The following is a 13,056-nucleotide window of genomic DNA, read 5'->3' as shown; positions in this document are numbered from 1 at the left end:
CTTAGTCAGCTATTCATTCCTTCTAGAGTGTTTTTTATATCAGCTATCGAATTCTTCATTTCTGATTGGGTCTTTTTTATATTTTCTAGTTCCAAAATGACTGCTGTGTAGATGTGTTCTTTTCCCTGACTCACTCTACAGTTTTATAACCAATGCTTTGAGCTCTTTAGCCAGCTAACTGTTGTTTCACTAGCTGTATTTTCAAGGGTTTTCTATTGCTCTTTCAGTAGAGAGCAGTTCCTTTTCATTTTACTTAACTTTCTTTGCCTCTGTGAATGCACGTGTAACAGTCACCTCGCGGTGGTATTCTTCCCTGGGAATGTCCCTATACTGACCGCACGTGCCCAACGCCTTTGGTGGGAGAGCTGGATTTGATGTGGACACAAATCACATCCTTCCTCAGGGTGTGCTGGCAGCTGTCTCCTTGGTAGAAGGTGGGGCTGGAGGTGAAGGGGCTAGAGCTGAAGCCAGGTGTGGGCTGGGACGTCCCCCTGCTCAGTGTCTGTCTGTGTCCCACACGGGGTGGGGTCTGATTTGAAGCTGCTGGAGCAGAAACCCTGAGGGTCGGCACGAGCTGGCTCTGTTCCTTTTAAGTGTGTGTTTTCCCCTCTCTGGGCACTGGGGAAATTCCCCTCTCTGTGCAGAGGGGAAATTGCTGAAGTGCAGCTCATGCAGGCGCTCAGCTTGCGTCAGCCGCAGACACAGATCTGAGCCGTCTCTGACTCACTGCCTGTTCAGTTACCCATATTTGTTTCCCATGCTCCACTTAGATGCAGACTCAGTGCAAGGCCCCTTTGACCTTCACAGCTGCCCACTACCCCCAGCATCTGCCACCCCAACTCTGCTGTGGAGCTACACCACAGAGCTGGTAGGGCCCACGTGGACTCTCAGCTTGTATCAGGGGGTAAGCTGTGGTGGAGTGGCCGCTGTCAGAGATCTGGGCTACTTCTGATGTGTTGCCTGAGTACTGCCAACCATGGCAGCCACCGTCCCACCCAGGCTCTGCCTCTGCATCCCATGGCTGAGTCTTCTCCCCAGCAGTGGCTGCCCCAGACCCAGTGCTGCACTGTGACCTGGAGTGAGCGGGGCCAGAGCGCTTGCCTGGCTTGGGCTGTGGCGTGTGCTGAGGTGGGCCAGGAAAGTCAGCAGCTGCTGGAGCAGACCTCTCTCTGCCCCGCCTCAGGGGCAGGCAGCAGGTGTGCTCCTCACTAGCGGAGACCAGCTTCCCACAGCCATCCTGTTAGTCCCAGCAGTCCTCCAACTAGACAAGGGGGCTCATCTCCTCTGTGAAGCACACCAGGCCTGGGGTGCCCAATCGGAGGCTCTCACCACTCACTCTCTAGGGTGTGTCATCTCCCTTTTCCTCTGAGTTCCCCTCCAGGGGTACAGGCCCCAGCCTGATTGCTTTCCTTCCCTTCCCACTGGGTCATATATGGATCTGCCTTACAGCCTTAGAGGTACCGGAGTCTTTCTGCAAGTTTCCAGTTAGTTTTCAGTGAGAATTGTCCCACATGCAGATGTATTTTTGATGTGTTCGTGGGGGCAGTGAGCTCCACGTCCTCTTACTCAGCCATCTTCATTGATATTCCCAAACTGTGTCTCTTAGAAAACTAAATGAACATCTCCAAAATCATGTAGTCCCTCTCTTGGCAAATGAAAGCGGGTACAGAATTCATAGTGAAATTTTTCAAGTATTCATTCATTTTTTAATTCTTTCTCTACTGTGAATACACTGTCCCCTACCTACCCTCATCATTATTCTGTTTTCTAAAGAACTCCTTGCTTTGACTTCTGAAAGCCTTGCTAATGGAAGCTTTTCTCCTTTCATTTTTTCTGGGCTCACTTGGTGTCTTAGTCAGCAAGGGCTGCCATAACAAAATACCATAGACTGAGTGGTTTAAGCAACAGAAATTGACTTTCTCACAGTTTTGGAGGCTGGAAGTCCGAGATCAGGCTCTGGTGAGGACTCTCTTCCTGGCTTGCAGATGGTCCCTTCTCAGTGTGTCCTCACATGGCAGGGAGGAAATGACAGCAAGGTCTCTGCTGTCCCTTCGTATAAGGGCACTAGTTCCTTCTCATGGGGCCCCATCCTCACAACCTCACCTAAACCTAATTATCTCTCAAAGGCCCCACCTCTAAATACCATCATTTTGTGGGTTAGGGCTTCAACATGCGGATTTTAGCAGGACACAGTTCAGTCCACAGCACTAGGGAAGAAGGGGGGTCAAAATGTCCCTGCTCCTCACTGCTACTGCCAGCCTCTCATATTACCACCACACTTCTACAGACTTTCCTCTTTTGAATTCTACGCTGCGCACTTCTCCAGTCCTCTTCTCCAGTCCTGTGATAAACTCAAAGACTTGTCTATCTTCTTGGGCAGGATCAATATTTAGTTCATAGTTTCACCCTTAATATAAATATCTACATTAAGAACATCACATATTGCACCCACAAACATCCTCAATCCTCTTTCCTAGTGACTCTCACCTCCACTTCTGCCATCCACTGCCATCTACTATGTTCCTCCTCCAAATCGCACTCTTGAGCTCTCTTCTTTCTGACCATAACCTCCTATTCCACCATCCCCCTTCTTCCTCATGTTTGTTTAACCTAATCTTCACCCTCATTATACCCTATAGTTTTCTGAAACTTTTTATTCCTACTACTTCAACACCAAATTATCCTGAGTTCTGTTCTAGACTAATGTGAGAGTTTTCTACCTCATCTGTGTTTTCTGACTCTCATGACTCCAGCCTAACCTGTACAGAAAGTTGAATTAATATTTATAAAACAGAATCCCTCCTCAACATATATTAAGTGAAAGAAATCAGACACAAAATACTATGTAATGTATGATTTATTTAAAATCCTACAAAAGGGCAAAATTATGGTGACAGAAAACAAAGCAATGATTGCCAGCGGGGTGGGGGAAAGAGACTAACTGTAAGGAGCAGCGAGGGGCTCTGTGAGGGATGAGACTGTGTTAGGCCTTGTGTTGGCTGCATGACTGCAAACGTTTGTTAAAATTCACTGAACTGTTCGCGTAAAATGGGTGAATTTAAAAGTGGGTAAATTTCATTACATGCAGATTATACTTTAAGGAAGTTTATCAAAACAATCTCCACCCAAAACATTCAGTGCTTTCCTCACTGTCCACTGCACAGAGCCCATATACTATAACGTGGCACTTCGGGCCCTTCCAGATTTGAACTGAGTCTATTTTTCTAGCTCTGTATTCTATTAATTCACTATACTCACTTTACACGGCAGCTAAGAGGCCCATTAGCTAAGTCTTGCAATGTCATGCTGCCCAACCTCTTTCTTTCGGACCATTTCTTTCTGTGTTTTTGAAACATCTCCCCACCACTCCCTATCTACCCAGCTCAAATGTTATCTCTTGTCTACCTTTCTCTGGTCTTTTTCTGTGTACTTCTCATGTTACCACACAATGTCCTGCTCACAGTTATTTATATATAGCAATTTTCCTTTCCTTATTCATCTTTGCATCAAACAGGGTGCCTAGCTGCAAACAATTGTATTATCTTAGTAACAAAAAGTACTCTCCGCAAAGGTGCAACCTATAAATTTTTCTTAGAATGAGGTATGTACTCGAGGCAGGAGACTAGACTAGAAGGATGACAACAAGGAAGAAGACTTGTTAGGAGACCAGCAGAACTAGAGACACTGACTTTGGGCTTTACTGGTAGCACGGATAAGAGGAAATGAGTTTGAGAGATGTTAAGAAGGTAGAAACATGACTTGGCTAGTGAATGGATCCAGGACGCAGGAAGAGGCAGGAGCGAAGGATTATCCCCTGATTTCAGGCTTCAGTGACTTGATAGATGGGGCAGGTTGGGAATCTAGAAGGAAGAGGACTGGGGCAGGGCTGGTGGGAGGGAACAATGAGACAAGATGAGTTTAGCTTTAGATGTATTAATTTTAAGGTGTATTTGGAATATGCAAACAAAGATGTTCAGGAGGCAGCTGCAGACAGGAGGAGCTCAGGAGAGAGATCTGACTAGAGGTAAAAATGTGTGAATCACCAACATATATGTGGTATTTCACATCATCTCAGGAAGATACAAGTTCTCCCTAGGAATGCTTAGAGGGCTCAGGACAGCCACCTGGAAAATATGTCCATCTGAGAGTTGGGTAGAGGCATAGGTGTTTTAAAAAGAGCCCAGGAAGAAATGGTAGAAGAAATAGAATGAGGAACTGAAGAAAGCATAACCAAAACCAAGACAGAAAATTTCCAGAAGCAGCAGTTAACAAAGTCAAATGTTGTGGATGGTTAAGATAAAATGTGGATTATGAAACACCTGCTGGATTTGGTAATATATGTTCAACATAAACCTCAGTGACCCAACAATTAAGACAGATGCCTAGCATTGTGTCAGAGATGATTCATTTAGAAATGTGCTTTCTTTTTTCTCTTTAGTTGTATTTAAATACACATAACCATTTACAAGTGTACAATTTAGTGGCATTAAATACATTCACAATGCTGTGTAACCATTACACCACATCCCAAACTTTTTCATCATCCCCAGTATAAACTCTGTACCCACTAAACTAAAACTCTCCCTTTCCCCTTCTCTCTAGACCTTGATAACCTCTATTCTACCTTCTGTTTCTACGAATTTGCTTACTCTGGGTACCTAAGATAGGTGGAATCATACAGTATTTGTCCTTGTGTCTGCTTGATTTCACTAAGCATAATGTTCAAAGGTCCATCTGTGTCCCAGCATGTATCAGTACCTTTCTATGACTGAATAGTGCTCCTCTGTGTGTACATACTACGTTTTGTTTATCCATTCACCCATCGATGGACATCTGGTTTGTTTCTACCCTCTGGCTGCTGTGAGTAAAGCCTGAGTGTGCAGGTATCTGTCTAAGTCTCTGTTTTCAATTCTCTTGGATTTATAGAATTACGAGGTCACATGGTAGCTCTCTATTTTCTTTTTTGGGAAACTGCCAGACTGTCCTCCATAGCAGCTGTATCATTTCACATTCCCACCAGAAACACATGTGGTTCCAATTTTTCTACACTGTCATCATCACTTGTTATTTTCCAGTTTTTCGTAAATTACAGACGAAGCTGGCGTGAAGCGGTGCATCGCCATGGCTTTGATTTGCATTTCCCTACTGAGTAGTGATGCTGGGCATCTTTTCAAACGCCTCTTGGCCATTTGTGCATCTTCTTTGGAAAAATGTCTGTTTGAGTTGTTTGCCCATTTTTGAATTAGGTTGTTTTTCTTGTTGAGTTGTAGGAGTTCTTTAGTCTTCTAGATATTAATTCTTTTTTGGATATATGATTTACAAATATTTCTCCCATCCTGCAGGTTATTTTTTTCATTCTCTTGATAACATCCTTTGATGCACAAAACTTCTTAATTTTGATGATGTCTAATTCATCTATTTTTGCATGCATTGCTTGTGCTTTTGGTGTCATATCCATGAATTCACTGTCAATTCCAATGACATGAAGATAACTCCAAATCTTTTCTTCTAAGAGTTTTATGGTTTCACCTCTTAAGTTTAGGTATTTGACATATTTAGAGTTAGTTTTTGAATATGATGTAAGGTAAGGGTAGAGTTTCATTCTTTGGCATGTGGATATCCAGTTTACCCACTTACTGAAGACTATTCTTTCCCCCACTGAACGGTCTCAGCACCCTTGTCAATAATCAGTTGAGCATATATGTGAGGGTTTTTCTCTGAGATTGCTGCTTTTGTGTGAGATGTCTTAAGGAAATACTTCCTCTCAGATGTTTGCACTTTGCTAAAACCTCTGAAGACTAATTCTACCTTTAGATTATGATAACTTTTTAAAAGCCTCCATCATCTTGGCTGATGATCTGATTATTAGATTAAGCTTGCTAAAGTGCTATAAACTGAAATATCTAATGGATGAGCAAAAACCAAAAGCTTTTATGTTCTAGAAAGAGTTCCAGACACGGGTCCCTGTATCCTCTCCTGGTATCTTCTTGCCTAGGATGTTTCACTACACAGACAGGTTAGGTCTCATGAGACTAGAAAAATCATACAAGCAGGGGGCAGCCTTGCCAATATTTCAAAGTGGTATGTTTACTTTTATGCTGTCTAGAACGCTATTTTTGAAAACGAATACTTGCACATGTTCCACAATTCAAAGGTACAAAGAGTATAGAATGAAACCAAAGTAGTACTTAAAAAAAAACCCAACAACAAAAAACCTGAACTTTAAGACATGAGCCAAATTTTGTACATACTGAACCATGCTGAGTCTATCACCTCACCTCCTTCAAAAAAACCTCTTTATTCTGCAAACCTGCCCTCTCTTTCCCCAACCACATGGTTACAGTGAGAACCACCACATTCATCTGTGACCCAGCCTACGGCCACTCTGGTTGATTTAGCTGTGGACACATGGTCTAAGCTGGGCCAATGAACTCTCTTCTTAAGGAGTTTGGAAGTAGGACTAAGAAATTATATTTTCAGTCTGAGTTGTTCTTTTGAACTGAGTAGCTGCTAGAATCAGGTACTTTCTGTCCAGTGGACTGAGAAGGGAGTCTGGAGACAGAAAACAATGAAAAATGTGACCAGAGACCAGAGAAGAAGGGAGAACAGCCTAGTTTCCAAATATTTAGTGTTTATCCTGAGGTTCCAGTCTTCTTCCAAGGTCCTGCAGCATTACTGCCAAAGGGAGCCTCACCTGTACCCTGTACCTCAATGACAACCTACCCTACCCTCCTCTCAAGTTTGCTCAAGTAGGTTTCTGTTATTTGCATCAGCGCAGGTCTCAATTCATATATTTTGCCATGTGAGTAATGGGGTATAATGCATCCATCTATCACTACCAGGGGCTTGGAAATGTTTCTTTTAAAACCCATACGTATTGGTGGTCAATAGAGTAATTTTATTCATTATTGACATACTGTTTATTATTGTTAATAAAGAATTATAAACAATAATCTGTTTCTTTCCTTTCATTTTTTTCCTCAATAACTAAAACATTTTCTTTGAGACTCAAAATGAAGAGAGGAGCTTTACTGTACTCACTTGTCAGTGGTTCTTTCTCTAAGTTGGAATCTTCTGGCGCATCAAAACGACCTTCTGGTAACTTTGGCTTCTTAAGGGATTGCTTGATGGGTTCAGATTTTTCTCCTTCAGAACTCATTTTCCTCAAAGAATGACACAGAAGGGGTGATCCTAGCAGAGTGAAGACAGTGAAAAAATGGGAGCTGTTCATTTATTCTACTTTATAATTTAATAATTTTACTTACTGCTTTTTAGCGTACACATTCACATTTATCAAAGTCAAAAAGTACAAAAGGACATATATGAAAATTCTTCCCTCTCCTCTGTCTTCCAGACAGCCAGTTCCCTTCCTTGGAGGCAACTAATGGTATCAGTTTGAAAAGAAAAGCTTTGAAATAAGTTAGTTAACCATTATCAATATTGTAAAAACTTGTATATAAAACACTGATTCTTGTCTGAAGCAATGCCCAAAATACCAGGAATGAGATTATTAAGAGTAACTAAGTAAGATGAACTTTTTTTTTCAATAACAATATTTAGTATTTAAATCTCTAGAAGTCACAAGGGACTGTATTTAGTATTCTCATATTTTAATCCTAATTGTGGTTCTCTTTGCCTGCCAATTAAACATTTTTAAATGTACTTGGCATTTTCATATATAAATGAGATCACCTTCTCTCTAGATTATAACAAGGAAGTTAAACTTTCAGTATTATGAAAGTAGCTGACCCTTGTTGAGATAAAGTTCAATAAGGGCAAAACCACTCTGAAAAATGACCTCAGCGCTGGGGGCTTTCGACTCCGGAAGTAATGGCTTTACAGGTAGACAGAGGTGGGTACCAGTTCTGGTCACACCACTGTGGCAGGTAGAATAGCGGGCCCCCAAGGGGTGAGAACCTAACACGTGTAGGTTAGGTCACATGGTGAAGGAGAATTAGGTAGCAGATGGAACTGAGGCCACTAATCAGATGACCCTGAACTAGGGGGGCTGTCCTGAGTTATCTGTGTGGGTCCTTACAAGAGGAAGAGAGAACTGAAGAGAGAACCAGAGAGATGGCATGAACCAGTGAGACAGGCCTGACATGTTGCCTGCACTGAAGATGGAGGACAGGGGCGCTGAGTCAAGGAACTTGCACAGCCCCAGAAGTTGGAAAAGAGATCCTCCCCTAGAGCCACCAGGAGAAACACAGCCCTAGCACTTGGTTCAGCCCAGAGAGTCATTCCAGACTTCTTACCTCCTGAACTGTAAGAAGTTTTAAGCCACTAAGTTTGTGGTAATTTTTTACACGAGCAATAGGAAACTGTTAAAACAAACACTTTCAGTTGTTTGACCTTTGTCAAGTTACTTACCCTTTCTAAGTTCATTTCCTCCCCTTTAAATTGAAGAAAACAGTACCTATTTCATGAGGTGACTAATAGATTAAACAGCACAATTCCTGCAAAGGACTTTGCATGGTGACAAACTGTATCTATTACTATTATTATAGAATTACTGGGAAGCTTTTCATAACATGACATATAAGTAGAATTTTCTTTCATTGCATGTATTTTATCTATATTCTAACCTTCACATCAACCTACCCCCTACTTTAAAAAATTATATGTATATACACACACAAATATATAGACACACATGCAAATATACATGCACACACATCTGTGTGTACATATGTATGTCTCTGTGTATACACATACACCCTCCACAGCCACCTTGGAATTTACATAAGGTCTGTTTATAAGACTATATAAAGTTAACATCACACACAAACTGCACTAACAATTTCAAAATAGTACACCAGGCTGTGAATTTGTACCTTCACCACATACAGCTCAGTGACAAGCAACACTGTTGACTGAATGACCAACTGTAATGCAAATTAGTCTCCTCCCACAGATGCAAGAGTCCACAAAATACAAGGATTTAGAAAATAAATACATAACTGCATGTATTAGTAAAGCTATGACAATGATTTACAGAATACAGTTTCCTCATCTACACACTCACTTATATAAAATACTTCATATTTATGATACTAATTGGCTGAGAAAAATTCTGTGAATCAATAAGAATTTCTATACAAATTAAAATAAAAACACTTATCTATCTATAATTTTTAAGCATTCCACATTTGATTACTCACTAAACCTATTTTGTTATACATTAAATAACTCACTTTGAAACCTATAATCCAGCAAGTATTTACTAGCTACCAGTAGCCATTTGCTCCTGTGCACTCAGGCTTGACTCAAAACAATAAAATTAGTACTTCTTGTTTTAGGTTCGATTGTTTTAGCAAATTAAAAAAAAATCTTTTAATTGAAAGCTTGAAATGATATTTAGGGTAAAAAGTAATCATGGTATGCTTCAAATCTGCAGAAATTCCCAAGTATTTATGCAAAATCATACAAATGGCATAAAATCCCTGGCTACCAATTATAATGTAGACAAAATCTGAAGCTAAACATTTTGCTCCTTAAATGATGCAGACATATGAACTGTAAATAATACAAGTGATATCATGTGTCAGATGCCTCGTGTGTGCCAGGCGCCGTGCTACGGGCTAACAATACATACAGTCATCTGATGAGGTACGCAGAGCTGTATTTTGTAGTATTCTGTTCAATATGAACAAAATCACCTTCTGAAAAGGCGACACGAGGAAGATGTGGCAGAGGCTGCTAGCTGTCTCCCAAAGTCACTTTCCTCTTCATCCATTAGTTCGAGGACTCCCGCTCCCACCCTGCTTGCTACCCAGCTGAGCACTAGGCCCCTCACTCAGAGAGCACAGTCCCAGCCTGCCTTGCAGTCCAGCAGCCGCAGGCCCAAGCGGTGACTAGAATGATGTGTGCAAACTCTAGGTCGCCTCAATTTTGCAACAAACCGAATGCCCTGGATTTCTTTTCTCAGTCCCTCAGGTTGTAACGTGGACATGGCAGTGACCTAGCTTCCACCATGCAGATGAGGACAAACCCAGGTCTGGATGATATTTGAAATACTGAACACCTGTTGACACAGGATATAAAGAACTAGTAAAACTACCAGTATATCTGGGTTGACTGCTGGCACTGCTGTACAGATATTGGTGGAGCAACAAGATGAAAAGAATCGATTCCTGAATGACCTGTCCCATCAGCAGGACTGTTACAGCAGCCTGGCTCTCCCCTCAAGTAACACAGTGGAGAAGTAAAACACTCACAAACTAAGGGCACTAGAGTCCCCGTGGGTTCCAACGCCAGCCACACCACCTACTAGCAACAGGACCCTGAGAAGGTTATGTATCTCACTCACTCTGTTTTCCAATTTCAAAAATGGGGATATTTCTACTTACCTTGCAGAGCAGTTCAGAGAACTAAAGCAATGTGCGGGTCTTTATGTGCACACACAGAGCATATGAATAACCTGAGCCTAACTGTGGGATGCAGGAGTCAACGTGCATGAGGGATCTGGGTAAGGAACAGAAACGTGAGCATACCTCAGGGAAAGAGAAGAACAGCAAATTTTACGTGTGAGAAATTGGTTCCTCAGCCTGGCTCTGGACACTTCTGAAGGAACTTTACCCAAAGAAAGAAGAGGTATAAGGAAAAGCCAAAAGGCCAGTTTTCTCAGGGGACTCTGAGACCATGGAAACATACACAGAACTATTTTTGCAGTCAGGTAACAGTATGACAAAATGTGGAGGAAAAGAATTCTCCTCATTTCTACACAGTACAAGATGAGATGGGACACTGCACTCCTTTTGAAAAGTAAGGAAATCCACCATAAAGCCCATGTCTTCTTTTTCAAGAGGTTTTTTAGCTTTATCCAAAGCCAATTTAGAGTTGCATTTACAAATACATTAGGGGCAAGAAGATAATCTGAAAGAAGGAGAAAAAGCAAAGAAAAAAGAGTGAATCCCCATTAAAAAGTTTAAAAAAAAAACTTCTCAAAACTTTTGCTTTTGGCAATTTGATACATGAGAGATGCCAAAACTATAGCTATAAAACATCTATAATAAACAGACAAATAAATAAAAGAGAGAAAGAGAGAAAGAGAGAGAGAGAGAGAAAGAAAGAAAGAAAGAAAGAAAGAAAGAAAGAAAGAAAGAAAGAAAGAAAGAAAGAAAGAAAGAAAGAAAGAAAGGAAACATTTTTAAATCAGAGGAAGAAATTTTAAAAAAGTAAAATAATGATAAACCACCAGAGCAGTCCAGTAAGATAAACAAACACTTAAAAGTACTACATGACCTGTGTCTTTCTCCCTTAGAGCTTTGCGTACAGAGCTCTCAGGACAGCAGGGAGAAGAGCAAAACAAAAAGCCTATTAGAGGCCAGGACTCGGGGGGCTCATGCATTGAGAAAAGAGAGTGATCTGGAAGATTCTTAAATGTGCATATAAGACACCTAGGGAGACCATGTTAAAACGCAGACTCTAAGTAAATCTGGCAGGACCTGAGATTCTGCATTTTAACAAGCTACCAGGTGATGCTCAAGCTGCTGGTCCAAAGAGCAAGGAACTAGAAGACAGAGAATTAATGCAGAGAAAGGTTAAGGATGGAAAAGTGTCCATCTTGACCTCGGTTCTAAGTGGATGTGAAGGAGGACATCCCTCTTGGTATTTTGAAGCCTCTGCCTGACCATACCCATGTTTATGCCTGATTACGCACTATCTGCATGGTCCAAAAAGCCCCACAGGGAGCATCTTACTACAAAGGGGATCCAAGTCTAAAGCTGAAGTGCTCCCAGACATATGGAAAAAGCAGAAGCAAATCTCAAGGAGAAATACTCCCTCAACCCATGTCTTATGTCTTACGGAAGTCTCAGAGAGAATTCCAGTAAAACCCTCAAGGAAACAAGCTATCACAAACAAGAGTCAGCAGAATCAGCAAACACCAGAACAACAGGACCAGATCATAAAGATCTACATACTGAAATAACTGAAATCAGAATATGAAATAACTATTTATATAATTGTATCACTCTGCTGTACACTGGAAACTAACACAACATTGTAAATCAACTCTATTTCAATGAAAAGAAAATAAAATATTTAGTATGTTTAAGGAAATTAAAAAGGAGCCAAAAAGGAGAAAGGAGTAAGAGACTCTGAAAAATGACGAGTCCAATATTAAAAAACAAAAACAAAAACCCACACATAGATATTTAGAAATATAACAATTTAAATTTAAAGCTCAAAAGAGCTAAATAGAATAGATACAGTTAAAAAGAGAACCTGTGATTGGGAATAAAGTCCTCAAGAAATTATACAGAAAAAAGCACAGAGACAAAGAAATGAAAACAGTGAGAGAGATGTTAAAATATGTGGAGGATAACATGAGAAGGTCTGACAAATGCTTGTTTAATCATAGTTCCAGAAGGAGATAATGAAAAAAACCAGACATAAAACAGACAAGAATCTTCAGATGTGGGAAGCACAGAGAACTACCAGTAAAAAAAAGAGTTAAAAAAAAAAACCCACATCTATACACAAAGTAAAATGAAGAACTCACCATCAAAAGAAGATCTAAAAAGCAGCCAGATAAAAGACAGATTACTAATAAAGGACCAAAAATTAGACAGATGACTTCCCAATAGCTATGGAAGCCAGAAGCCAGAGCTGTAAGAAAATGATACATCCACTGAAAACACCTTTCAAGAACAGGAGAGAAATTAAATAAACCAGATTTTCAGATTAAAAATAAAATATATATAAAGAAGAACACAGAGAAACTTTATCACAAAAGACTGTTACCAAAGGGAACTTCTGAACAGTGTACTTTAAGAAAGCAACCCCAGAAGCAAAGTGTGAGATAAAAATAGAAAATACAAGTTTTATACATTGACTGTATAGAACTATAATAATAACATTGATTTGTGGGGTTATCAAAACCACAATCCCATCCTAACATATACACAAGAATACACACACCTCTAAAAGGCTGAACAGCAAAGATGGAACATGAGCGAACTCAAAGCATTCTTAAGCTTTATACTGTCTAAGAGAAAAATAAAGATATTAATTAACTTTAGACTTCCTTAAGCATGCATTTAGATTTCTAGT

At 40.5% G+C, this 13,056-nt stretch overlaps 1 protein-coding gene across 7 annotated transcripts in view; it reads right to left on the bottom strand.

The window, feature by feature from the left end:
* SDHAF4 (succinate dehydrogenase complex assembly factor 4) overlaps positions 1-13,056 on the bottom strand; it is a 62,145-nt gene that overhangs the window by 45,524 nt on the left and 3,565 nt on the right. For all 7 annotated transcript variants that reach the window (XR_012508771.1, XR_012508772.1, XM_045504766.2 and 4 more), the window contains exon 2: positions 7,042-7,191. Coding sequence is in view for 5 of the 7 variants with exons in the window: in XM_045504766.2 (XP_045360722.1) it covers positions 7,042-7,191 (150 nt within the window). In the remaining 2 variants the exon portion in view is untranslated. The remainder of the gene's footprint in view (positions 1-7,041; positions 7,192-13,056) is intronic.

Source organism: Camelus bactrianus, chromosome 8 (genome assembly GCF_048773025.1).
Source record: "Camelus bactrianus isolate YW-2024 breed Bactrian camel chromosome 8, ASM4877302v1, whole genome shotgun sequence".
Classification (NCBI taxonomy): Eukaryota; Metazoa; Chordata; class Mammalia; order Artiodactyla; family Camelidae; genus Camelus; species Camelus bactrianus.
Note: the sequence above shows the minus strand (reverse complement) of the source record. Positions and strands in the feature narration are given on the sequence as shown.